Source organism: Monodelphis domestica, chromosome 1 (genome assembly GCF_027887165.1).
Source record: "Monodelphis domestica isolate mMonDom1 chromosome 1, mMonDom1.pri, whole genome shotgun sequence".
NCBI lineage: Eukaryota > Metazoa > Chordata > Mammalia > Didelphimorphia > Didelphidae > Monodelphis > Monodelphis domestica.
Genome location: NC_077227.1, coordinates 478,479,242 through 478,505,803, shown reverse-complemented (window position 1 = coordinate 478,505,803; position 26,562 = coordinate 478,479,242). Strand labels below are relative to the sequence as shown.

The 26,562-nt window shown below is 36.8% G+C and overlaps 2 protein-coding genes across 19 annotated transcripts in view; one reads left to right on the top strand and one right to left on the bottom strand.

Moving 5' to 3' along the window:
• PNPLA7 (patatin like phospholipase domain containing 7) overlaps positions 1-26,562 on the bottom strand; it is a 326,954-nt gene that overhangs the window by 247,479 nt on the left and 52,913 nt on the right. For 14 of the 18 annotated variants that reach the window (XR_008917511.1, XR_008917518.1, XR_008917520.1 and 11 more), the window contains 6 exons: positions 16,758-16,886; positions 16,254-16,334; positions 5,145-5,271; positions 3,449-3,592; positions 1,221-1,324; positions 728-868 (listed from right to left, as the gene is read on the bottom strand). Coding sequence is in view for 13 of the 18 variants with exons in the window: in XM_056823116.1 (XP_056679094.1) it covers positions 728-868; positions 1,221-1,324; positions 3,449-3,592; positions 5,145-5,271; positions 16,254-16,334; positions 16,758-16,886 (726 nt within the window). In the remaining 5 variants the exon portion in view is untranslated. Of the gene's footprint in view, positions 1-727; positions 869-1,220; positions 1,325-3,448; positions 3,593-5,144; positions 5,272-16,253; positions 16,335-16,757; positions 16,887-26,562 lie in introns of those variants that run through there. The other 4 variants (XM_056823119.1, XM_056823163.1, XM_056823172.1 and 1 more) reach the window with 3 other exon arrangements.
• On the top strand, positions 7,803-8,035 carry LOC100617155 (thymosin beta-4-like). Its single transcript, XM_056823233.1, has one exon. The coding sequence runs from the start codon at positions 7,869-7,871 to the stop codon at positions 8,001-8,003; it is 135 nt and encodes a 44-aa protein (XP_056679211.1). The 5' UTR covers positions 7,803-7,868; the 3' UTR covers positions 8,004-8,035.

Here is a 26,562-nt window from a genome sequence, read left to right as displayed (position 1 = left end):
CCTCTATAAAATAGGAAATCGGAATAGATGACCTCTGAGGTTCCTTCTAGCTCCAGATCTATAATTCTATGATGCTACAACCTGAATGATTTTCTTTTTTTCAGAATAGGTATAATGAATGTCTCAGGAGTACATTAAAAAGTTTGGAAACCCAAAGTAACCACCTTGAATATCACACTCAAGAGTCATCTTAGAAAATTATTAGGAAGCAGAGATTTATTCTACCATTTAGAGGCTCCTTCAAGAATGAACATCTGAGTTCACTACAAACACAATAGAGAATTTATTTCCTGGAGGTAAAATCTGAAAGCCAGCACTGGAAACTGAAAAAGCATAAGAAATCAATTCTTAGGCAAAACAGTCAAATAGTCAGCCAAAGTGATTTCAGGTCCACTGTGTTCATGTGTATACATGTGAGTGCATATGCACAAATAAAACCTTTCCTTGTGCTTGGGATTACTGCTGCAATCAAGCATGGCACATGCCCTTGGGAGATCAAAGTATATGAGCACAGAACCTTGGGAAATGGAATCATGACTCAGGACAAGACTAAAGAAAAAAATCAACAGAAGCCACAAGAAGCAAGTGCTTCCTTCTACACAGACAATGAGAGCATGTCCCTTAAGGGCCCTTTCTTACAGTTCCCTCCATCCAGCAGAAGGACAGAAAAGCCTGGGAAAGCCCAGACAAGTGGAATCATTTCTCTGGGGAGGAGATGGTCACTTACATCCAGTTTCATCAGGGTGAGAAGATCCTTCTTGGCTGCTCTCAAGAGAGCATCCATTTTCCAGTTGGTGCCAGTTTCCTCACTGATATTTTCTGTGTAACGGATGGAAGGGACTTCTGACATTATTGCTGATTTCCTTACCTTCAGAAGAGCACAGACATTCAGTATCAGCAGAGAAAGCTCACATATGGGATGTGAAGAGGATTATCAAAGGAATATACTGGCAGAGAGAATCAACAGGTACCTATGTTCTCATAATAAGATGAATCTGAATCAGTGCCAGGTCTGAGAATACTGAGAGCCCAAGTCTACACATGCAGAAATGGATCAATGCCATTTCCCTTCTCCATCCTCTCACTTCTCTACTTGTCTTCATCTCAATCCATCCCTCCTTATCCCATCCCCCACCTCTCCCACAAAGCCACAAAGCCATAAAGGACCAAAACCTACAGTTAATTCAGGGGGTCTCAAATGCTATTTAGAGTAAATTTACCTTAGTGGAGCTTCTCTCCCTAAGCAAGGGAGGTTCCTCCGAGATACTAACTCTGGCCCTGTCATAAGCCATTTCCAGATCTGATTTAGCAACACCGAAACTGCCTGGAAACAGAAAAGGAAAGAGTCAGCACAAGCACCTGGAACAGTCAACAGGAATTCTGCATCTTATACTTTCCCTTAAGAGTCTCAAAATGCTGGCTGCATGGTTAGAGACAGCTCAAAGTCACTCTGCCAACACTCTTTTTCACTTTTTTTTGGACTGAATCTGTAAACCTCCATTTACCAATGTAAATAATAAGCACCTACTCTGCATCTTCAAGTTTTAGAAGGTTATCTGTGACTTGTCCAGGGTCACAAAGTGAGGAGGAGTCAGAGGTGACACTTTCACCCAGGTAAGTCTTTCTACTTTGAGGCTAGCTTTCTCTCTACTATTCCACCATGCCTCTTACCACTCTCTTGCATCATTAATAAATGACCCATAAAAACTTAACAGTCACCTACATTGTTCCTAGAATTGAGCCAAGAGATGCTGGGAAGAGTTTCCATGAGACCTAGGCTTTGCCTCAGCTAAGCATATGAATATATGCTTATGAATACTTATGAATACACACTTATGAATACTAAGTGCATGTCTAGCAAAGCACTGGGAGCTGAAGAGAAGGCAGAAATTGAAAAATACAATCTCTGTCCTCTCAGTCTTATAGGACATACCCATTGATACCTGCTCTGAATGAGACATTGTGCTGGGTTTGCCACCATGGAAGAGCCAGGAAAATGTAAGATTTATTTCCTGCCCTCAAGTAGCTTACAAACTAATTTCAGAAACAAGACCTACACATACAAAAAAAGTTAAATAATACAAAGTAGTGTATGAGAAATGTCTGATAAATAGTACAGACAAGTGTTCTAAGATTTCAGAAAAGGTAGAAATCACTATTAACCAAAGTAATTAAAGAAAAGTCTTATTGAGGTGGGTCTTGAAATGATTCTTGAAGGATGGAAAGAATTTGATCAGAGAAGCGGAAAAGGCATTAATGGCCAAGAAAATCACATAAGCTAAGGATCAAAAATGGAAACAAGGGATATTTAAAGGAAAATTAAGTAATCAGTTTGGCTAAAACAGGCTTCAAAGTAGCTAAGTATTAGAAAGGAAAGGAAGTTTAGAAACTTAAGAGACTGAGCCTGGACTCTGAAGGACTTTGATTGAAGTAACACTAAGACATTTCAAGCAAGGAATAGGGTTGGGGTGGGGAACAGTGATGTGGGGTACAGTGTGTGGTATAATCAGTCCTATGCTTTAAGAATATTAATCTTGGGGGGCATGGAAGTGACTCAGTAGATAGAGAGCCAGGTTTGGAGATGGGAAGTCCTGGGTTCAAATCTGGCCTCTGACATTTCCTGCCTGTATGACCCTGGACAAGTCACTTAACCCCCATTTCCTAGCGCTTATCCCTCTTCTGCCTTGGAACCAGTTCATAATACTGGTTCTAAAATGGAAGGTAGGTGTTTAAAAAAAAAAAGACTATTAATCTGGCAACATGTGCAAGATGAATATGAGGAAGAAAGATTAAAGGCAGAGAGATTGGCTAGGAGGCTATTGCAACGGCCTAGGTATGAGGTTACAATGGCTTAGAACAGAACAAGGAAGAAAGAAAAGAAGCATGAGATATTAAAGAATGACTGGGTTGGAGGAGAAAGAAGACATGTAGATATGCATATATATATATATATATATAGTTATAGTTATAGTTATATATAGTTATATCAGATATCTTCCTCTCCTAAACTGTGAAAGTATAGACTCAATAATGGAGGATATAGGAAATAATAAGAGAAAATAAATTTCGCAAGTATTTTGAGGTAGACAAGACACTTGCTTTCTTGTAACATCTCTTTAGACTTGGCAAAAGATTGGAGACGACAGCATTCCAAGTTCAATTAAACTACAAGGCTATTTCCTCTAGGTCCTCAGTATCCCAATTTGTAAAGAATAATCAATTCCTTTTCCCCCAGACTACCAAAACAAAAGAGAGAGAAGGGGAGGGAAGGAGAAGAAAGATAGACACAGATTTTTAAGTACTTTATCAGCACTTTATTATCTGTCAAGGAATCTGAACCCACCCTTCAAAGGAGCCCTTGGACTTTCTTCCCAATCTGCACTAAAAAAGAACAGAGACAATCTAAAACTTCCAAAAAACACTAGGAACTCCCTGAGCTCTCTTTTACCTTTAGGCATCAGTGTGTCAGGGCCAATTCCTTGGAATTTTCCTAGTTCATCAAACCTCTCTCCATGCATTGAAGGCAGGGGACTGGAGAAGCTCCGCTTCACAAGAAGCGTACAGGTCTCTAACTTGCTTCCCCTCTTATGATCTGTCAGGCGGAAACAGGACATAAGCCAAAGCCACTAAAAATCCCCACAGAACTCCATCCTCTTCCATTCCAAGACATTTACTAATCCAACTTCTTCAAATGATACAAAATATTCAGGATACCCAGTTCTTCTCCTTTTCCAAATGACATGAAATACTTAGGGCAAATCTCTTATGTGACAATCATCTGGAACCAAAAATTTCCTCATAGTACCACAAGTAAAACCTCCCAGACCCCTGCTCCTTGAACTCTCCCAGATAAGCCCCAGACTAAACCAAAAATACCATATCTGTCTAACAGGGTTGTTCTGTCAAGTCCATGCAGGAGGTCATTCTCTCAGGATCTGCACCAACACAATAGCACACCTATCACAGCCTATACCATTCTTGGCATATGAAAACACAGCTTGGTGTTGTGGAAGAAGCACTAGATTTAGAGTTAAAGCCTTGGATGCAAATTCCAGACCTGTCACTTACTAACTGTAAGACCTGGGAAAATCATTTAACTTCTCTGGGTCTCAGTTTACCCATCTGTAAAATGAGAGAATAAATTAGACAATCTCTAAAGTTTTTTCAAGCTCTAAATCCTATGATCTCTGCATCTCAGTACATATGGACAGACTATAGTTTCCTTTTCCTAATTTCAAAGAAAATAACAGCCTTTCCCTAATTGTATAAATTCTTTTATATGATGAATGGGATTTTACTATCTCCTTTATCTTTTTAATGTGAAAAAAACCTTAAAATCTTGATTATTTCTTCTCTATGATATAGACATTTTACTGTGATCCTCATTCCATAGCAATTACTATTATGCTATTTTTTATAGTTCAAATCAACCTGGTCTTAACTAGTAACAGGTCAAGTCTTCCTGGGTGATTATGTTACAAAACTATATTGTCAGGACAAAACTGTCCTAATGATTAGGAAGCTTCTACAAAAATTACCTTCCAAATGGGTGCCAACATAAAGCCAGGGCATCCTTTCAGTATTTACTCCTACCTTCTTCATAAGTTCTAGTGTGCCTCATATTTCTATTATTTAAGGAAAAGGCACAGAGAGAACAATATGAAGAGAAAGTTGGTAAGGGTAGTCATAAGGAAGAAATGAAAATGGAGATGATAAAGAAAGGAAAGTTCATGACAGGAACAAAATCTTCAGGATAGGTAGATATGCCTAGCTTCAGGAAATATTAAGGACAAATGATTTATTAACATGTAATGATGAAGAGGAAGGTAACAATAGAAATATTTATATTTGCATAGTATTTTTCACTTTACAAAATACTTTCACACATTATATTATTTGATTCACACAACAGCTCTCTCTGAAGAAATCAGGGCAGAATTCTTTCCATTTTACAGAGGGGAAAGAGATACAGACAGGTCAAGAGACATATCCTATATGTAAAGGGAAGACCTAGGTCTTGAACCTAAGTTTCCTAATTCCCAGTTGTGTGTGCTTCCTGCTACATCATGCTTTCCTGTCAAGAAACTAAGGCCAGTTCTACTTCCCGCCTCCGCTGGCCAATCAGCATTTGTCCAGATCATCACCTGATTCTGAGGCTTCCTGGGGCTTCTCTTTCGAAGATTCTTCCTCTGTTCCTATAACAGACATCTGTCTCTTGGTTTTGCCAGCTATTATACCAGCCACCGACACCAAAGGGATAGCCTGACTTTCCTGAGTTTAAAAAAAAAAGGCAAAAGACAAGGCATTGATGAAAGAAGAAAATACCAGATAAGAAAAGTCCCAAAACAGAAGTTATGCAACACCTAAAGAAAACTTAAAAAATAGCAAACTCTATTAACCATTAATGAGAAATACATTGAAAGCATAGCTAAAATAGGATAGAGGAAGCATTCTAGCCAAATTCTCCCAACATTCCCCTTAATATGACTTTAAAACAACATGTCAACTTGAATTTGGGAGCAACTTAGCCAACAAAAGGTCAAGATGAGACATTTTCCCTGCCCAGGACAACTTAGGAGGTCTGAAGGAGAAGTCTGTAACCACTGCAAGGTTACCAAAAAACAGCAGTGGTGACAGCAACAGAAGCAACAGTAGCAGCAGGACTGTAAGCTCTTACTACCCAAAGACAGTAAAGGTACTGTACACCTGGTCAGAAAGAGATAATGGGACCCCTTAGAGAGCCCTGGGTGTAGGACCTGATGTCATTTGGCAACTCCACTGCCCATTACTCAGTTCCAGATCCTATTTTCAGGGAAGAGAGGAGTACTAGCCTGTGTGGACACAAAAGAACAGAAGCTCTTCCTGGTTATGGACCAGACCACAGTCCAGAAGAGCAGTGACTATATCTTTCCCTGGATCATACCATCTTGGGAGCACCAAAAACTTACAGACCCATCCAGAACTAGATGTAAAAACATCTGAATGTAAAAGCCTGAAACTTGGGATAATGACTACCATCTCACTCCTTATCAGGAAGGAGCAGAACCCAACTCTAACTTTAAGTTCAAAGTCAAGATATAGGCTGGAAAAAATGAGCAAACAAGTAAAAAGAACCTGATCATAAAAAGGTACTAGGGTGATAGGGGTGCTTGAGACAAACTCAAAAGAAGATAACAAAGTGTCCGCAAGCAACGACTCAAAGGGAAATGCTGATTGGAAATAAGTCAAAAAAAGAATTCCTAGGGGGCTAGGTGACTCAAAGGACTAAGAGCAAGGGCTAGAGTTAGGAGAACCTGGGTTGAAATCTGGCCTCAGTTACTTTCTAGCACTATGCTCCTACAAGCCGCTTAACCCCTTCTGCCTAGCTCCTACCACTCTTCTACCTTGAAACCAATACAAAATATTGATTCTAAGACAGAAAGTATAGGTTTAAAAAAAATTCCTAGAAGAGCTAAAGGGATTTAAAAAATTGTTTTTTTATCAAATGAGAATGAAAGAGGAAAAACTGGGGAAATAAATTAGAGTAATAAAAGAAATTTATTTTAAAAAAGAATTAATAGCTTGGTAAAAAACACACAAAAATTACTAAAGAAAATAAGTCCTTAAAAAACAGAATTGGCCAAATTGAAAAGAAGTACATAAGCTCCCTAAAGAATGTAATTCCTTAAAAATTAGAATTTGTCCAGTGGAAGCTAATGATTCATAGAATATCAAGAAGCAATAAAACAAAGTTAAAAGAATGAAAAATTTCAAGAAAATGCAAAATAGAATCTTGCAGAAATTAATAGACTGACTCTTTTGAGTAAAGCGAATTTTGGGAATAGGAATTCCAGTGACACCCAAGAGGAACTTTTAGGGCTATGATTCCTTTTGAATAATAGTACTTTTTCTTACTATAAAATGAGAGCACCCCCATTGCCTAGCCCTTACCACTCTTCTGCCTTGGAGCCAATACACAGTATTGACTCCAAGATGGAAGGTAAGGGTTTAAAAAAAAAATGAGAGGGCAAGAAGCAACTCCATGGTAAAGTGGATGAAGGACTAGAAATCAAATTTAAGACCTGAGTTTGAATTCTGGCTTCTACTGTGTGAAATTAAAATCACAGTTGGAAGAGGTCATCTAAGTCAACTCATTTCTGGACAATAATTCTTTCTTGAACATTTCCAAAAAGTTATCATCTAGGATTCAAACTGTCTGGAATTTCAAACTATCTACTCTACTGGGAAGAGTAGCTGTCCATAGCTATCAAAACAGTATAGCGCAGTCCCAAGAGCTCTGAGGTTCCTGACAGTAGATCCTGTAGATTCAGTTCTGAACTTTTAAAAATCCAAAGAGGCCTAATCTTAGGATGTGGAGGTCAGTGCCAGAGCACATGGACTCCAAGATAAGACCCAACACAAGCAGTCAACCTGCCCAGAGGTTCTGAGTCATAGCTCAGTTCCAGGAGAAAATCCCATTTCAGGAACTAAACCTGGAGAGATGAATAAATTAAAGATGAAAATAACATCCAGTATCAAATCCAGAGATCCTCAAGATAAAGGAATGAGCAATAACAACTCTAACTAGAGACTTTAAGGAAAAAATAAATTTTCCACAAGAATTTCATCAATTCTTAAAACAAATGAAGGAACAGATAAAAAGTGAAGTAGGAGTCCTAGAAGAAAGAATTGGAAGTAGAATAAATAGCTTAGAAGAGAATGTGGAAAATCTTGCCCAAAAAGTAGAGTTCTTGGAAGCAAGAATAGATCAAACAGAAATCAATGACTCCTCAAGACAGCAAGAAATATTGGAACAGACAGTTCGGAGATGCCACCTCAGAGATCTGACTTACTCGTGCTCCCCGCCCATCACTGCTTAATCTGCAAAAATGTCTGACAAACCAGATATGGCTGAGATTCAGAAATTCGATAAGTCTAAATTGAAGAAGACAGAAACACAAGAGAAAAACCTACTGCCTTCAAAAGAAACAATTGAACAGGAGAAGCAAGCGGGTGAATCATAATGAAATCTGCCCTGCCAATATGCACTGTATATTCCACAAGCATTGCCTTCTTAATTTTACTTTTGGCTGTTTAATTTTGTAAGATGCAAAGAGGTTGGATAAAGTTTAAATGACTATGTTGCCCCTTTCAACATCAAAAGAATAAAGAACTACTGACTGAATTAAACGAAGGCCCAGCCAGCTGCCTCTTTCCATCTGCCTGTCCTGGCTAATCTGGGTCCTTGTGGCATTAAAAAAAATTTTTTTTTTTTAAAAAGAGCTTGCATGTTGGTGAAAAGAAAAACCCCGGGTGGGACTACAGTAAATCTAGTTAACAGTAAAACGCAAAGCTGTACCAAGGTCCTGGCAAGCTGTAAAATGCAGTTAATCAGAGTGCCATTTTTTCATTTGTTCAAATGATTTTAATTATTGGAATGCACAATTTTTTAAATATGCAAATTAAAAGTTTTAAAATCTGGCTGGTATTACTGTGGTGTCTTTGGAAGATAGATGTTGCAGGAAGAAAAAGTGGGTTGGGATTTGTTTGAAAAAAAAGCAATAAATGCCAAAAATCATGGTTTTGTGTGTTAGGTAAATCCTATTGTAGGATAAGAATTTCAATCCCCAATTATATAAAATATCTGTATATATGACTAGCATTATATACTGGTTATCCATGAACTCATTTTCTTAGATTTACTTAAGATTATTAGAATTTGCCTTATTTACCTGTAATCTGGATATCTGTACTTGTTAAGTATTGTGGAAACTGCTCTCTCCACATTTTGGGTTTCATTTTGTGTGACTTAATCACAGATCAGTTTGCAACTTGGTACCTTAATCTAGCACGAAGTAAAATTATCCAATTAATGGCATTGGTGCAAATACACCCTGTTTAAGAATTGGGAATTTCATACTTAGTAGCAGGGGAATTGTACATATGCTTTCACCTTATTGTTTGATGGCCTAATTTCTATTGAATGGTAAAGTGAACTGAACATTATCTTTTTTTTCAATAACAATTGTGATTTTGACAATTCATTGTACCATCTTGTATTAATTTGCATAATAAACCTTGATGGACTAAAAAAAGAAAGAAATATTGGAACAAAATCAAAAGATTGAAAAACTGGAAGAAGAAAATGTAAGATATCTGGTATTAAAAACAACTGATTTGGAAAACTGGTCAAGAAAAGATAATATTAAAATTATTAGGGTCTCTGAAAACACTGATCTAGTAAAATGCTTGGATACTATTTTTCAAGAAATCATAACTGAAAACTGCCCAGATTTATTAGGACCAGAAGGAAGAGTGAAAATTGAAAGAATCCATAGATCACCTCCTATAAGAAATCTTCAAATGAAAACTCCCAGGAATGTCATAGTTAAGATTCAGAATTCCCATATCAAGGAGAAAATATTATAAGAATCAAGAATGAAATAGTTCAAATACCAAGAATTTACAATTAGGATTCACACAAGACTTTGCAGCTTCAACAGTAAATGAGAGGAGATCTTGGAATATAATATTTAGAGAAGCAAAAGATATGGGTTTACAACCTAAAATAATTTATCCATCAAAACTCAGCATAATTCTATATGGGAAGAAAATGGACATTTGATTCAGTAGAAGATTTTCAGGCATCCTTGATGGAAAGACCAGAACTGAGTATGAAGTTTGGAATAGAAACAAAGGAATCCAGAGAGACCTAGAAAGAATCCTGGCAGTGTGAACTGATGCTGAGTGAAATGAGCAGAATCAAAAATTAAAATCAACAATAATGTAAAGAGAAATAATGCTGAAAGTAATAAAAAAAAAAACAACTGGGCAACCAGATTTTGAGACAGAAGAGATGGACTCAGGATGGATAAAGAAACCTATATTTTTTGACAGACCCCACTACGGGGATTAATTTTGTTGGTGTTACAAATCCTCTCAATACTGTTTTGGAGGAGAAATGAGAGTTTGGGTTTAGCAATAATGATGTCTTAATGGCCATTGCAATATTGTAGATTCACACAAAGGAAGAGAAGTTCAAATAGCATGACAAATGTTTTGAAATGAAAGTATAGAATTTTATACTTAAAGCAAATGATATGAAGCTAGCATTCATGATTTCATATAAAGTCCACTTTTTTGTGTTTCTATATTTTATGTTTGGAAAGGCTTTTATGTTTATTAGTAATAAAAATTAAAAGTCCCCCCCCAAAATGCAAAATATCTCATCAGAAAAACAACTCACCTAGAAAATGGATCAAGAAAAGGTAATTTAATAATTATTAGACTATCTGAAAGCCATGATCAAAAAAAAAAAAGAACCTAGATACCAGATTTTAAGAAATTATAAAGGAAAACTGCCCAGATATCTTAGAATCAGAGGGCAAAACTGAAATTGAAAGAATATGTTAGGGTCAAAATGACCCAGGGAGAAAGGAGCCACAAATAATTCTCACAGAGACACTTCCTCATACTGCCAAAGGCCACATCAAGGCTGTTTGCATGAGTAGCAGGTGACAGCTCATTGAATTGGCTTGGGTTTCCAGAGGAGTCCTAGAAATGTTTTGTGTAATGCCTTTTCATAAACAATATCCTGTGGGGAAAAAATGCCTCCTAAATATGATATAATGCTACAATGATTTAGCACTCTACTCTCCACAAAAATCTCTTTGTTACAATAAATGGAACTTTTGTGAAGTTGCCCACCCGGCCCCACCTTTGTTCATTTCAATGATTTGGACCCTGATAAGAAGCCAAGAGTGACAAGAATACATTGCTCATCTAAGAGATCTCAAAATAAAAACTCCCAGGAATATTATAGTCAAATGCCAAAGCTCACAGGTGAAGGAGAAAATATTACAAGCAGCTAGAAATAATTCATCCAGCAGTAGGATCACACAAAGATTTAGCAGCTACCAAGATAAAAAAAGCTGAGGTCTTGGAATATGATATTCCAAAAAGCAAAGGAGCTAGGATTACAACCAAGAATAACTTATTCCAAAAATTGAGAACAATCCTATAGGGAGAAAAATGGATATTTAATGAAATAGAGAGGAATTCCAGGTATTCGTAATGAAAAGACCAGAGTTGAATAGAAAATCTGATATTCAGATACAAGATTTGAGAGAAGCATAAAAAAGGTAAACATGAATGACAAATCATGAGGAATTCAGTAATATTAAACAAGTTATACTCCAAAATGGAAAGATGATACTGGTAACCTTCAAGAATTTTATCATCATTTGGGCAGTTAGAAGGAGTCTACTCTGACAGAAGACATCAGTGTGAGTCTATTCTGTTGGAATAGTCCCAAAAGAAAAATAGAAGGCTGAACAAAAAAGAGGGATGGATGTACTAGGAGAAGGGAGAGAAAAGTGAAGAAGAATGGAGAAAATTATCTCACAAAAGAGGAGCAAAATTAAGAGTTTTTACAATGGAGCATAAAAGGTAGGGAGTGAGCAGTCCTTGAACACACACACACACACACACACACACACACACACACACACACACACACACACTCAACTGGGTATAGAAATACATCTTACCCAAGAGGAAAATAGGTAGGGAAGGAGCTAAGACATAGTGGGATAAGGGAGTAAAAAGAAGGGAGGATTAAGGGAGACAAGTAGTCAAAAGCAAAACAGATTTTTGAGGAAGGACAGCATTAAAAAAATGACAGTAAAGGATAAAGAGAAGAAAAGAACATAACATGAAAGAAAGAGTTAGCCATCATGGCTGTAAATGTGAATAGGAGGTACTCATCCTTAAAATAGAAGCAGAGAGCAGAATGGATTAAAAACTAGTATCCAACAATATGCTGTTTACAACAAACACTTGAAATAAAAGACACAGAGTTAGAATAAGGACTGGAGCAGAATCTTTTAAATTTCAGTAGTCCATCATCACCATTATTATTCAATATTGTACTATAAACTCTAGCTATAGCAATAAGACAAGAAAAAACTGAAAGGGAATAGAATAGACAATGAAGAACCAAAACTATCACTGTGCAGAAAATATGATGGTATACTTACAGAACCCTAGAGAACTGATTGACAACTAGTTGAAAACAGTTAACAACTTAAGCAAAGTTGCAAGATTAAAAGTAAACTCACTTAAATCATTAACAGTTCTATTTATCATCAACAAAACTCAACAAGAAGAGTTAGAAAGGAAAATTCCATTTAAAATAACTGCAGATGGAATAAAAAATACTTGAGAGTCTACCTGTCAAGTCATATACAGGCACTATAAAACACAATTACAAAACACTCAAAGACAGATGTAAACAACTAGAGAAATATTAGTTGCTCATGAATAGATCAAGCCAGTATAATAAAAATAATTCTATCTAAATGATTTACTTATTCATTGCCATACCAATAAAACTACCAAAGAATTCTTTTACACACTGCAAAAAAAAAAATCACAAAATTCACCTAGAAGGAGAAAAGGTCATACAGAAAAGTAGTCTAGCAGTACAAAATTTCAAATGATATTACAAAGCAGTAATCACCAAATCATGATACTGGATAAAAAGCAGATTAAGCACATTATATATATATATATATATATATATATATATATATAAGTAAATGCCTATATATATATATATATATAAGTAAATGCCTACAGTAATTTAATGTTTGATAAACTCAAAGATCCAAGCTTGAACAAAAAGAATTCACTATTCAACAAAATAAAAAGGAAAATTAGAAAGCAATCTGATAGAAACTAGATATAGACCAGTCTCGCACTATATATCAAGAGAAGGACAAATGGGTACATATTTTAGATTTAAAGAGCGATGTCATAAGCAAATTAGGGGAGCATTAAAAAAATCTCTCAGGTATTTGGATAAGGGAAGAGTTGATGACCAAACAAGAAATAGAGAGGACCATGGAAAGTAAAATGGATAATTTTGCATAATTGAAATTTAAGAGGTTTTAAATAAACAAATCCAATGCATCCAAAAGCAAGAAATTGAGGGGAAATTTTTTACAGCAAGTTTCTCTGATAAAGAATTCATGTCTTAAATATATAGGGAACTGATAGTCTATAAAATCTATAAATCTATAAAAATAAGAGCTGTTCCCCAATTGATAAATGGTCAAATATAGGAACAGGAAGTTTTCAGAAGAAGAAATTAAAGCTATCAATAGTCATAAGGAAAAGTACTCTAACTAATAATTAGAAAAATGTAAATTAAAATAACTCTGAGGTACTACTATCATCTCAATCAGATTAGGTAACATAAAAGAAAAAGAAAATGACAAACAGTGGAGGGAACATGGAAAAATAGGGATATTAATGCCACTGCATTTGGTAGAATCATAAAATAATTTGGAACTATGCTCAAAAAATTTTATGCTATTAAATTGTCCATACCCTTTGACCTAGCAATACTACTACTAGGTATTCTATTTTCCTCCACAGAAAGAATTGATGGACTCAGTGTATACTGAAGCATAATTTTTTACACTTTCTTTCTTTTAAAATAATTTTTGCAACATGGCTAGATGGTAATATATTTTGTATGATTTCATTGCTTGACTTCTCAATTGATGGAGGTGAGGGCTAAAGAGAAGGAAAGAATTTGGAATTAATAGCAAAAAAAAATGAATGTATAATTTTTTTTAAAGAAAAATACATTGTATTAAAAACACTGAATCAGAGGGTGGCTAGGTAGCTCAGTAGATTGAGAGCCAGGCCCAGAGACCTAGGCTCAAATTTGACCTCAGACACTTCCTAGCTGTATGACCCTGGGCAAATTACTTAACCCCCAATGCCTAGCCCTTACAACTCCTTCTGCCTTAGAACCAATACACAGTATTGATTCTAAGAGGGAAGGTAAGGATCAAAAAGAAAACCAAAACACTGGATTACCTTATATATATCAAATTAGCATACAATAAGCAATTTTTTAAAAACCAGAACATCTATGGGAAGAGGAGCACCCAAATTCACTACTGGTAGAACTATAAAATTATTCAAATATTCTAGAAACAATTTGGAATTTTGCAAAAAAATTATTAAATTGTTCATTACTTTTAACCTAGAGATCCTACTATGAGAATTATACCATAAGGGTATTACTGGGAGTCAGAAAAAAACATATATACAAAAACATTATTTGCAATAACAAAAAAACTGGAAAACAAAATGTTCTCAATGTTGAATAGCTGAACAAATTGTGATACATCAACATAAATGTAGTCCTGTAAAGGATGAATACAAAGAATTCACAGAAACATGCAAAGACTTATCTGAAGTTATAGACTGAATAAAACAGAACTAACAGTAATTTACACAGAACTCTTTGTGAAAGCAAAAAATGAAAACAAAGTGAACCCCAAATGGCTAGGGAAAGGATGAACAAATTATGGTATATTAAATAATATAATGATATTTTATTGCATTGTAAAAAACAACAAACATGAGGAATTCAGAAAAACACAGAAAGACGTGATGAAATGAAGCAGAACAAAAAAAAAGAATCAAAAGAGCAATATGCATACTGACAAAGATAATGTCAATAAAAACAACTTTAAAAAGCAGCTCAGTTCCCATTAGCTATTGTGTGGGACAAAAGTCAGAGTATAATTCTCAAAGTAGTATTTGGCTTATAACCTCAATTTTAAAGACCCCTTAGTATTACTATTCCTTAGACTAAAACTACCCTCCCAAACGCCCCCAAATTTTTCATTTTCCTGACCTATTTTCAAAAACCTTGAGAAGAGTTTATCTATAACCTGGGAAACTTACCAACTGTAGGAAGAGGGTCAAGATAAGAAGGAACAGGCAGTTTCAAATGTATCTTTATTGTCCCAGACTGAAAATCCCATGATAATCATGGATTTTTTGATCATGGGGGTTTTTCGGGGTACGTAATGTTGAAAATCATATGCTTAAGAGTTGAAATATCATAAAACCCCTCCCCCATGTAGGATTGGACAGAGGGAAGGAGGAAAATCTTGAATCAGGATTATTATAAAAACCTGTGATTGTACCTAGAAGAGAGGACAATTTTGTCCCAAGAAAGCAGCTTGTGTGGGCAGAATTCCTTTTCCTTCCCTTCTCCTAGCCCTTCCCCCACTTCCCTGCTGTCTTCTATTTTCTCCAAATAAAGGTGTTTTTTCTCTGCCAGTATCTTATCAAGTCTCTTGTCTGCTCATTAGAGTGATTCATGGGGGAACAAGCCCCGCCAGAATTCCACTCAACACAGCTATCATGAACAATCCTGGTTCTAGAGAACAGAGGGTAAAACATATAAGACTGTCCTTCTGGTAAAGGGAAAGGGGAATCCAGGCACAGAACATTGTATTCAGAGTCAATCACAGTTGCTTTATTCAATTTTACTTCCCTGCTAGGGAGAATATATCAAGAAATAATTGTAAAGTTTAAAAAAAAAAAGGAATCTTTTTAGAAAAATCTATTGTATTAAAACAAAATGTATACATACATTTTGTCAAAAGGAAAACAAAGAAAAAAATCTGAGTGTAATTGTTAACCCAACCAAAGGCCCTAAATAATTTTTTTAATCTTACCTATCTACGACTCTGCCAACTAAGGATACCACTAGTCCTTTACACTTGTTATCAGAAACTTTGTTAAAAGAGATAACAAACAATGGAAGTATAGGAGTAGATATTAGGGTGACAAAAAAAGGCAGGTGATGATACCAAAATGTCATTATGCCAAACAATGCCAATACAAGGTACTTGAAGGTAACTGAAACTCATTTTGAAAAGTCATCAGTCATTGGATAGTGTACAAATGATATTTCATTCTTTCTAGTTATAGTATAAAGATTAAGAGAGGATGAAAATACCAAGTATCTAAAGGATAAAAGGAGGCTTCTCTGAATTCTCCATATTCATTCCTTACTATAGAGTAAAATCCCATTAACATTAATGTAGTTTGTCTAGTTATTCTCCAGTCAATGATAGGTGTTCATTTAGGTACTTAGCAAAACTTAAAATATTATGTAAAGTCTAGCTTTTTTAAAAAAAATATTACAGATCTCAAGATATACAAAAGAATTTAAATACTCAAGTACTCAAAAGCAATTCTGAAAAACTAATAATTAACCTTAGGTTTTGAAGCATAAATAGATTTAAAGCATAATTTATATTTTTCTTAGGTCTAAAGCTTGCTTAGCTGTGTTTAACAAGACTAGGAAAAAAAATTAAGTTCCAAGGCTTAAGAATAATGAAATATATTGTGTTGGGGAGTAGAAACTGATGTAAGGGATGAATTTTTCTACTCACAGTGTTGAAGAGTTCAGTGGTAAGCCCCAAGTAATTGTGTAGAGCCAAAAAGGTCACCCTCTGCAGTCGCACCATTATGATCTGACAGGATAGAAACATTAGGCTCAAAGTTCTTCAGGTACCCACACCCAAGACAGATGTCCACAGAAGGCCCTTGAGGTGCCCACAATGCACCTGACTCAATGAACTCAGCTCCTGCCATTCCCCTCCCCTAAACCATTTGTCAGATCTCAGACATTCCTTACATTACAAAACCCTCCTCTCCCACTTCCCAGCTATTCCCAGCCTCTGTCATATATTCCCATGGCTCCAGTATTCAGTCTGGCTGAAGGGAGTTGAGTCCTTTCTATTCCTGAGAACCATTTTTCAGCAAAGCTGCTAATCAGATCTGAAAAAACACTCTTAAGAAGTTCCCTCTACAAAGGGAAAATCTTGGAGTAGTGTCAGAAACAACCTTCCAGTAGTTACAGGAGAAAAAAAAAAGAACGCGAAAATATGACCCACCTGTACTACTCTCACCAAGGTCTCGGGATATTTCTCAAATACATCTTGAAAAGCATTAGCTGGAAGCCTTAAAACAGTAGACGGTATCGCTGCCTTGGCAAAGACTGTTTTAAATGGCTTTATGTATCCCTGTAATGAAACAAAAGGCTGAGTTAAGATGAGTGTGATGAATAACTGCTATGTATTCATTAGTAATTAAAAAGTCTGTGAGAAGTAATGAGGACCTGAATGAGGATGCTAGCCATATCAGTGAAGAAAAGCAGGTGGGTCTAAGGGCTGATAGGTTATGTGGGGAGGTGAGGGTGAATCAAATGTTCCAAACCTAAGCAGTTCTGAAAATGTGATGCCCTCAAGAGAAACAGAAAAGCTGAGAAGAAAGGCAGGTTTGAGAGGAAAGACAATATTCTGGCTTGTGGGCCAGAACTGTGTCATTTTTATCATTCTATGCACAGTGCTATGCATAATGCAATAAATATAATATGTGCATTATAAATGCTGGCTGACCAAGAAAAAGCAACTTTCCTCTGGACTGCTCTGGTAATTCATATAAAAAGAAGCCCTCAAGTAGTACAAGAGGGCTCACTCACTGGCTAGGCCTGGTCCCTGGAAGGAGATAGAATTACTAATGGTAAGAAACCCAAGTCTCTAAATATTCACCACTCCTTTACTCTATGTTTGTGGTGGGTACCAGGGTCACCCAAAATTCCTAGAGACATCACAAGTCAAAGATTACATGAGGAGTTCACCTTGTAGGGCTGGCAGTTGAACAAACATAGGATCCTCTACCTCTAAGCATTAGATATATTTACACTAGCCTTAAGATAAGGGTCTGGGCATGAGAGGATACCTCTTGTTTACATCCCAAACACATTTGGTTTCTCCAGATAATTAACCCATCTTTATGATCCCTACATTTCAAGTATCACTTACAATCTGAAATATCCCTAGGTTTCTCAAGATGGATAACTTACCTGCCTTTATGATTAGGATGTCATAAACAATATATGTTTATGTTTAAGCTCTCAGACCCAAAGGTACCTATTCTGTTACTTATTCTCCCTTGATTGTCCCGCTTTTTTGTTCCCATTGTTCATCCCCCTCCCCATCCTTCCTTTCCAAGTCACTTAGACCCCATCCCTTTAGGATATAAAAATCCTGAACTTTTCTCTGTTCAGAGAGGCAGCTGGTCCTTCATGCTTGCCTCCCAACCATTCAACTTAAATAAATCTATCTTTGAAGTGATTCCACCAGAGTCTGTCATTCTTGAAAGGGCACCCTCCCTGGACCAAGGGTTAATCTCCAGCGCCCCCCCCCCCCCATATTGACTTCCTCAATTGTAGATCAGCTTAGTCAAAGCAAAATCAGAAATGACATTCCCAAGGTCAAGCTCTTCAGTCTACTCTTCCAAACAATACATGCAATCACCTATTAGCTGAGTCAAGAGATAGCAAATCTAAATGAAAGTCCAGGACCAGAAAAAGGCAAAAGACCTCAAAATTAAATTCTTATTTTTTAAAATCCTTACCTTCAGGGGCAACTGGGTGGCTCAGTGGATTGAGAGTCAGGCCTAGAGATGAGAGGTCCTAGGTTTAAATCTGACCTCAGACACTTCCCAGCTATGTGACCCTGAGCAAGTCACTTAACCCCCGTTGCCTAGTCCTTACCGCTCTTCTGCCTTGGAGCCAAAACACAGTATTGACTCCAAGGCAGAAGGTTAGGGTTTTTAAAAAGTAATAATACTAAACTAAACTAAAATAAAATAAAATCCTTACCGTCTGCCTTAGAACTGATACTAAGCATCAGATTCTAGGGCAGAAGAGCAGTTAGGGCTAGGCAACTAGGATTGAGTGGCTTACCCAGAGTACCTGAGACAAAATTTGAACCCAGTTCCTTCCAACTCCAGGCCTGGCACTCTATCCACTGTGATGCTTAGCTGCCCCCACCCCCCAGATTAGATTATTAAGGGAATAAGATGAGGTCAGGATCCTAGATTGCTTTTCAATTATATCTTTGTTTCTTTTATTCAAATAGGAGTTACCAAGACAGCAAAAGAAAAACTAACCATTTCCTTCTCCCTCATAGCTAGCACCAAGCACCCTTGCATATTATTCAAAGATACTACTCCCAAACAGCTCACCTAAATGGAAGGGGCTCTTTAATTAAAAAAAAAACTGGAATATATTTTAATACATTCTATTAAAACATATCATAGGGAATTTCAACTAAAATCAGCTGGTTCCAAATTCTCTTGACATTTTTCTTCCCCAAACGTAGTTAATGATTCACTCCTATTATAGGATATTATTCAAAATGCTTTGTCAATTGCAAACAATGAAAACTGAACAATAATTTCTTATTCAGTATAAATTTTGATAAATATGGCATTCATAAATGCCTTTCATTCACTTACTTTTAGCAAGGACTTTGTTTTTGTTTTTACTATAAAACTCTTTAAACTAAGTCTTCTAAGAAGAAAATGAAGAGATCTACAATCTATATCCCATAGAAAGCAGGAGGCTAGTTCACAGTGGGCTCATTACCTGTTATAAGTCCATTACTAAAGGCTTTGATCTTCCCAAAGGACCAAAATTTAATCTATTTGAGAACTTTGCCCTCTCCTTGTATGAGTCATGTGATAGTATATAAGGGTTCCAGAAACCCTACTCGGTATTTGTTCTTTGACAATAGTAAAAATAAAAATGCTCTAGTTTTATGTGTCTCTAGATTTTTCATAAGCATTTACTGAGCACTGAAAATGTATTTACAAACAAAAATTATAATTCCAGTTAGAGAATTTGAACATTCATTTCAGTGCTTTAAACATCAGCTTACCATCATTTTCTTTGGCTGGCTCTAAATAGCCTAAATTACCAGTTAATTTCCCCTTTTCACCCCCAAAATAAACATCAAGTTTTAACACATTCAGAGTAAACATAAAAGTCCTCCTAAGTAATGACAAGACAAACAAGAGAAATCTATCCAAATCAGACTCCTGTTCCTAGAGAGAGGGGGGAAAAAGGTATAAGGGAAGGGAAAGGAAAAGGAAAGATGAAAACATTAATCCTTTAGGAACTTACGCATTTGGGGACAGCTGGGTAGCTCAGTGGATTGAGAGCCAGGCCTAAAGACGGGAGGTCCTAGGTTCAAATCTGGCCTCAGACACTTCCCAGCTGTGTGACCCTGGACAAGTCACTTGACCACCATTGCCTAGCCCTTACCACTCTTCTGCCTTGGTTCTGCCAGTAGTGGTTCCAAGACAGAAGTTAAGAGTTTAAAAAAAAAAGAAAGAAAAAGAAACTCATTTAATTTTCATATCTACTGATTACTTTGATTGAAAAACTATTCCAGTGAAAATAGTAATGTTTTGTGAAACAAGATGATATCCTTCAAAATGATCAATTAATCATAACATAGTATATTTTTCCACTCAAATGTCACCCCATAAATTTTCCACTCCCACTACACTAAGAAAAAGATCTATTCTTGTCACTAAACAAGTGGAATCACTGCTGACATTGTGACAAGACTTCATCACAACAGGCTAAGAAGGGAATGAATAGTCCCAGATAGATTGATTACTAAAGCTCAAAGTTAATTTAAGAGCAGGTGTAATAAGATACAGTTAACTGCCATTCCCAGATGCACAATTCATATTCTGTAAGTCAAGCATCATCCATTATGTTCCTTGTAACAAATAAGATTTCATAACGAAAGACAGGATAGGGAAAGAAAGATCTGTTACAGAATACAGAACAATAAAAAATAAGCTCCCTTCTTAGCTTACTCATTAGGTTAATTATTTCTGCTTTACAGTTTTTCTTTTTCTCTTTGCAAAATACTTCCAAAATAAGAAGTTGCCCCTCCTGGTACTTCAATTTACTTCCCTTTAAACCTGTAATTCTTGGCTTTTCTGGTCACAATGGTAGAGACCCCCAAAATCAATCAATCAATAAACATTTATTAATGTATTTACTAATGCACCAGGCATTGGAATAATCACTGGCAATACAAAAAGAGGGAAAGATAGTCCCCTCCCTCAAGGAGCTTACAATCTAATTGGGGAGATAATATGCAAAGAGAGAGAAATAAAGCTATATAGAGAATGAGTAGAAAATCATTAGACGAGGAAAAGTGCTGGAATTAAGAAAGGTTAGGGAAGACTTCCTGTAGAAGGCAGGATTTTAGTTGGGACTTAAAGGAAGCCAGGAAGATCAGTAGTCAGAGTAGAGAAGGGCGAGCATTCCAAGAATGAGAGACAGCCAGAGAGAAAGCCTGGATTAAGATGGAGTGTCATGTTCCTGGAGTAGTCAGGAGGCCAGTGTCACTGGTGAGTATACTGAAGAGTATACCTGATGGGAAGTTAGGTGAAGTGTAAGAAGTCTAGAAAGGTAGGAGGGGGCTAGGTTCTGAAGGACTTCAAAGGCCAAACATAGAATTTTAAAACTGATCCTGAACATCTTAGGGAGCCACTAGCAGGATAATCTGGTTGGATTTACACTTTAGGATAATCATTTTGGGGACTGAATGGAGGATGGATTGGAGTGGGAAACAGACTTGAGACAGGCCATCCCACAAGCAGTCTAGAGTAGCAAGCAAGGTGTGAGGTGATGAAGACCTTACACCAAGATGATGGTAGTGGATGGTAGTGTCAGAGAAGAGATGTGGACATATTAGGAAGATGTTTCAAAGGTGAAATAGACAGGCCTATGTAACAAATTGGATATGGGGGAGTGAAATTTTGAAGAGTCCAGGATGACTCCTAGGTTGTGTGTCTGAGAGACTAGAGGAGACTGGAAGAGGTAGGTGGCTGGGAAAGAGTTTAGGGGAAAAGATAATGAGTTCAGTTTGGGGTAGGTTGAGTTTAAGATGTCTACTGAATATCCAGCTAGAGATGTCTAAAAGGCAGATCTAACCCACCTCCCCCATTCCCCTATTATTCCTAATGTGAAAAAATCCCTCTATTCTCATAGATCAATGACTCATCTACAACTTAGTGTTGCTCTGAGAAGTTAAGCCCATGGTCACATTGTTGCCCCAACCTCAATTACTGACATCAAATCTCACATCTCTGACTGCTTTTCAGACATCTTCAACTAGATATCCAGTAGTCATCTTAAACTCATTATAAAATAATAAAAAAGAATGAATTAATTATCTTCCCCCTAAACTCTCATTTCCTAACTTCCCTATTACTGCAGAGGATGACACTATCTTCTCAGATTTTCAGATTCACAACCTAGGAGTTATTCTGAGCTTCTCACTATCCCTCACCCCCCTCATCAAATCTGTTGCCAAAGCCTATTGATTTCACCCTTGAAACATCTCTCCTCTAACACTGCTACCTCTTTAATGCAGACCTTCATCACCTTACACCATTACCACAGGCTGCTGGTGGATCTGCCTGCCTCAAGTCTCTCCCTACTCCAAACCATCCTCTTATTCAGCCACCAAAATGGTTTTCCTAAAGTACAGATTAGACCAGGTCACCCACCCTACTCAAGAAACATCAGTGGCTCCCTATCACCTCCAAGAATCAATTTTAAAATTACATGTTTGGCATCTGAAGCCCTTTATCATCTGGCCCCCACCTAACTTTCTAGTCTTCTTACACTAACACCCCACCATGTATTCTTCCATCCAGTGACACTAGCCTCCTTGTTGTTGCAAGAACAAGATACTCCATTTCTGCTCTAGGCATTTTCTGAGGTTATTCCCTATGGTTGGAACACTCTACTTCTTGGACTCCACCTACTGGCATCCCCTATCTTCCTTCAAGTCCCAACTAAAATTGCACCTTCTACAGAAAGCCTTTCTCAACCCCTCTTAATTCTGGTGCCTTCCTTCTGTTAGTTCTTTTCTATTTATCTTTTATATAACTTGTTTATGCATATGTTGTTTGCTTACTGTCTCCATAATTAGCCTGTGAGTTTCTTAAGGACAGAGACTATCCTTCGCCTCTTTTTTAATCCTGAGTTTGGTACAGTGCCTGGGACACAGCAGGTGCTTAATAAATGTTTACTATTTTAATCCAATTCTACTGACTTCAAAGACAACCCACGATCCTTTATTCCACACTGCCTCCAAAGTCTCAATTTCCCTTGCAATTGTGCAAAGGAAATAATTGAGTGGATAGAATGGCAGCTAAAAAAAAGGCAGCAATAGAGTCAAGAGATCACAAGACAGGGGACAGGGTAGATATCTCCTGCACTACTCCCTAGATGACCCAGGCAAAACAGAAAGCCACAGTTGGCTTCCAAGACATGATGTGTAAGAGTTAGTGGGAAGAGAAACTGAGGCAAGAGCAGATTTAAGTCTCTTCTCTTCCATGTTTGTTACTGGTTGGACTTCCCTGTGAGCATAGCTATGGGGCCTTAATGGCAGTCAGAATAGCAAGCTATATGGAGCAGCAAGGAAAGTAATATATATATATATATATATATATATATATATATATATATATATATATATAGCCTATTTTTCTGTCTTTTTCCCCTACTACTTTTGACTTAATAAAATTATTAATTTTCAGCCAGACTTTTTTTCCCTCTTACACTTTACTACTGAAAATTTGGTTAGAACTCCTTGACAAAAAGAAATTCTATCTAACCTTTAATCCAACTTTAAGTAATACTACTATGCACCCATGGGCCTTCAGTTACTGATGGCCTTCTAAGTATCAAGGTATTCATCAGCTAACCCAAAATATTCCCAGCAAAGAAATACAGATTATGAATCCTCCCTCTCTTAAACCTTAGATCTATTAGTGAAATAAAAAAATCTAGGGGGCAGCTGTGTAGCTCAGTGGATTGAGAGCCAGGCCTAGAGATGGGAGGTCCTAGGTTCAAATCTGGCCTCAGATACTTCTCAGCTGTGTGACCCTGGGCAAGTCACTTGACCCCCATTGCCTACCCTTACCACTCTTCTGCCTTGGAGCCAATACACAGTATTGACTCCAAGACAGAAGGTAAGGGTTTAATAATAATAATAATAATAATAATAATAGTGGCCTTTTAAATTTTTTCCCATGGTTATATGATTCTTGTTGTCTCCCTCCCCTCTTCGCTCCCCCTCCTGTAGTTGACAAGCAATTTCACTCAATAATCTCTCTCTCTCTCCATATATATATATATATATATATAATATATAATATAATATATATATATAAAATTACAAAGGGTTTTAAAAAAAAATCTAAAACTCAATGGTTGGTTTTATGGTATAACCTATGCTAATAATGGGTAATTTATTTTTACCTAGTGAGAGGTTAAAATACTTAAAGGATAAACATGGTTTTCAAATACAAAGCCAAGTTCAAATCTAAATCTCCTCTCTGGAGAAAAAAAGCCTGATAAATACTCCTTGTGAACCAAGCATCCAAATATCATGGTTGTTTTTAGTGATAGGATAAATAAGATTATTGAGCCAGGGGAACGCAAGAGTAGTCTCAAAAGTTTAAAAACCTTGTAAGGAGACAAAACATTTGTTGGCACAACGAACACAAAATAGATACTCCTAGGAGAAAGCAAAAAGAGAAAGATAATCCTTTTGAGGAGAATTGAAAATGGTGTAATAAAAAACTGACAACAGGGCAATTAATGGCTGAGATGTCTAAGCAAAAATCTGAATATTGGATGGAAGCAAAATAGGCACAACAATAAATGTGGAGACTCTACCTTTTAAGGAAATCATATAAACATCAAGCTTAAAATGGCCTATTAGAATATTTGTCCAGTACCTTATCAGAACAAGAATATCAAGAAATCTGAATGTAAACTTCTGATATAAAGCTTGTCACCTTGATTCTTATCATCTCCCAATAAAGACCTCCAATATTTCAGAGAAGCTATTCCAGTGTCTCAATGACCCATCAACCTCTATTGGAATCTACCTTAATAGTTGTGTTAGACAAGAGTTGCTATTTCTAGACTGAACCCATTATATCTCCCTCATTTAGTTCCTTAAGTTCAGTTTGGGAGAAAATCTCCATTTTCATGCTCCTTACACATATTTATAAGCCTCCATATCCTGTCATCCCTTTTCCTCTTAACTTCAAGTCCCAAGTAATCAACCAAAACACTGTACAAGATTTCTGCCAACTCTCTAACTTTGGATAGTCTATGTAAAAATAGTCATTCATTAAATATTCAGCTTTGCCTCCCCAAATATAACCCCCCCAAAATATAGACTATATCCCTAACATCAGTCAACTATCTTACAATCTTAACATGCCAGTAGTCATAAGGAGGGTCAAATGACCAGCAACATAGTATGGTGCTGGACTTCAAGTCAGAAAAAACTTGGTTTCAAATCCTGGCTCCCTGTTTGGCTTTGAAACAATGAGCAAGTCACTTAAGTTTTTGAAGTCTCAGTTTCCTCATCTACAAAACAGAGATAATAATACCTGCACAACCTACATATGTGGAGTGAAATTCAGAGGGGCTCATGCCCCCAAAATCACTCTAATGAGCAGACAGGAGACTTGATGCTGGCAGAGTTCACATGGCTTTATTCAGAGGTGGGGGGAGGGGTCGTCGAGGGCCAGTATTTCTCACAAGAGGTGGGCTAAGAGTGAGACAATACTGACTGGGCATAACCAGTATTCCTCACAAGGGTTGGGGGTAGGGCAGAGAGAGAGAGAGAGAGAGAATCTCCACAGTCTGAGGTCTCAGGCTGCAGTGGGCCTTGATGCCTAGCTTTACTCACAATACTAGCTCTACTTTCCCATCCTCTGTATCCTCCTTCTTCTATCTTCCTTCCTGTCCAAGTATTTATCAGATTGCAACAATTTAGGCCTTAGTTTTGCATTTTTCAGTTGAGTCAGGGTTTTAGGCCTGTCCAAGGATTTATAAGATTCAGGAAATACTTTTTTGAAACATTACTCAGGCCATAGTATTGCAACATTTTTTGGGACATGTAATCAAGATTATAACTTGTAAGTTTTGAGATTCCTCTCATAGGAATTAGGTCACTCCTAAACTTCTAATGGAAATAGAAGAAAGGGGGAAGGGCAGTCTCTTAGCCACATTTGAAAAAGAGTATATTAAAAGCCTATTTTATTTTAATATATGTGTATAAAGCTGCTTGGGGAGGGGGTTTCTTCTACTCTTCAAAAGGAGAAATTGATATCTCCTAGTGGAGGACAGCTTAACTTCACTATTTTTCTATAGGAGGTTGCCAATCTATGATTACTAATACTAATCAATATTGGGGAATAATTTCACAAATTTCATCCCACACACTACCTCAGAGATAGGTTGAAAGCAAAATACTTTATATACCTTAAAAGACTACATACATATGAGCTATAAGTATTATTTAAAGGTAGCATAGTAAAGGGTAGGTCTTATTGTCAGAATGACTTGGGTCTAAAATCCTGACTCTGAAGCCTAAAGGTTACTGCATAACCCTTTCTAAGTCACTTAACTACCCAGAATCCCAAGGCAGCCCATAAGTTATAGTATAGTTGGCTAAATGTATTGATATGAGGAGTTTCCTCACCAAGAGCTTCTCACATCAATGCAATCACGACAGATAAAAAAAATTATCAATATCATAATGTACATGAAAAAAACATATACTCTGATATCAGAAAATTGGAGACAATAGAAGAGAGGCAGGCAGTGTAGCATATCGGATAGAGAGCTGGCCACCAAATCATGATGACCTCCATTAAAGTCCTGTCTGCCAATGATACATCCTGACTCTGCCTCAGGGTAGGTTCCTTAACCTCTTAATTCTTTAGGATACTATTACTAAGACTGGAAGTTGCAGAGAAGGGGCCAACCTGCAGTGGCAGAATGATTTT

What these genes read in the sequence shown, in the direction of transcription:
- LOC100617155 (XM_056823233.1), top strand. Translation starts at nt 7,869, where the DNA reads ATGTCTGACAAACCAGATATGGCTGAGATTCAGAAATTCGATAAGTCT.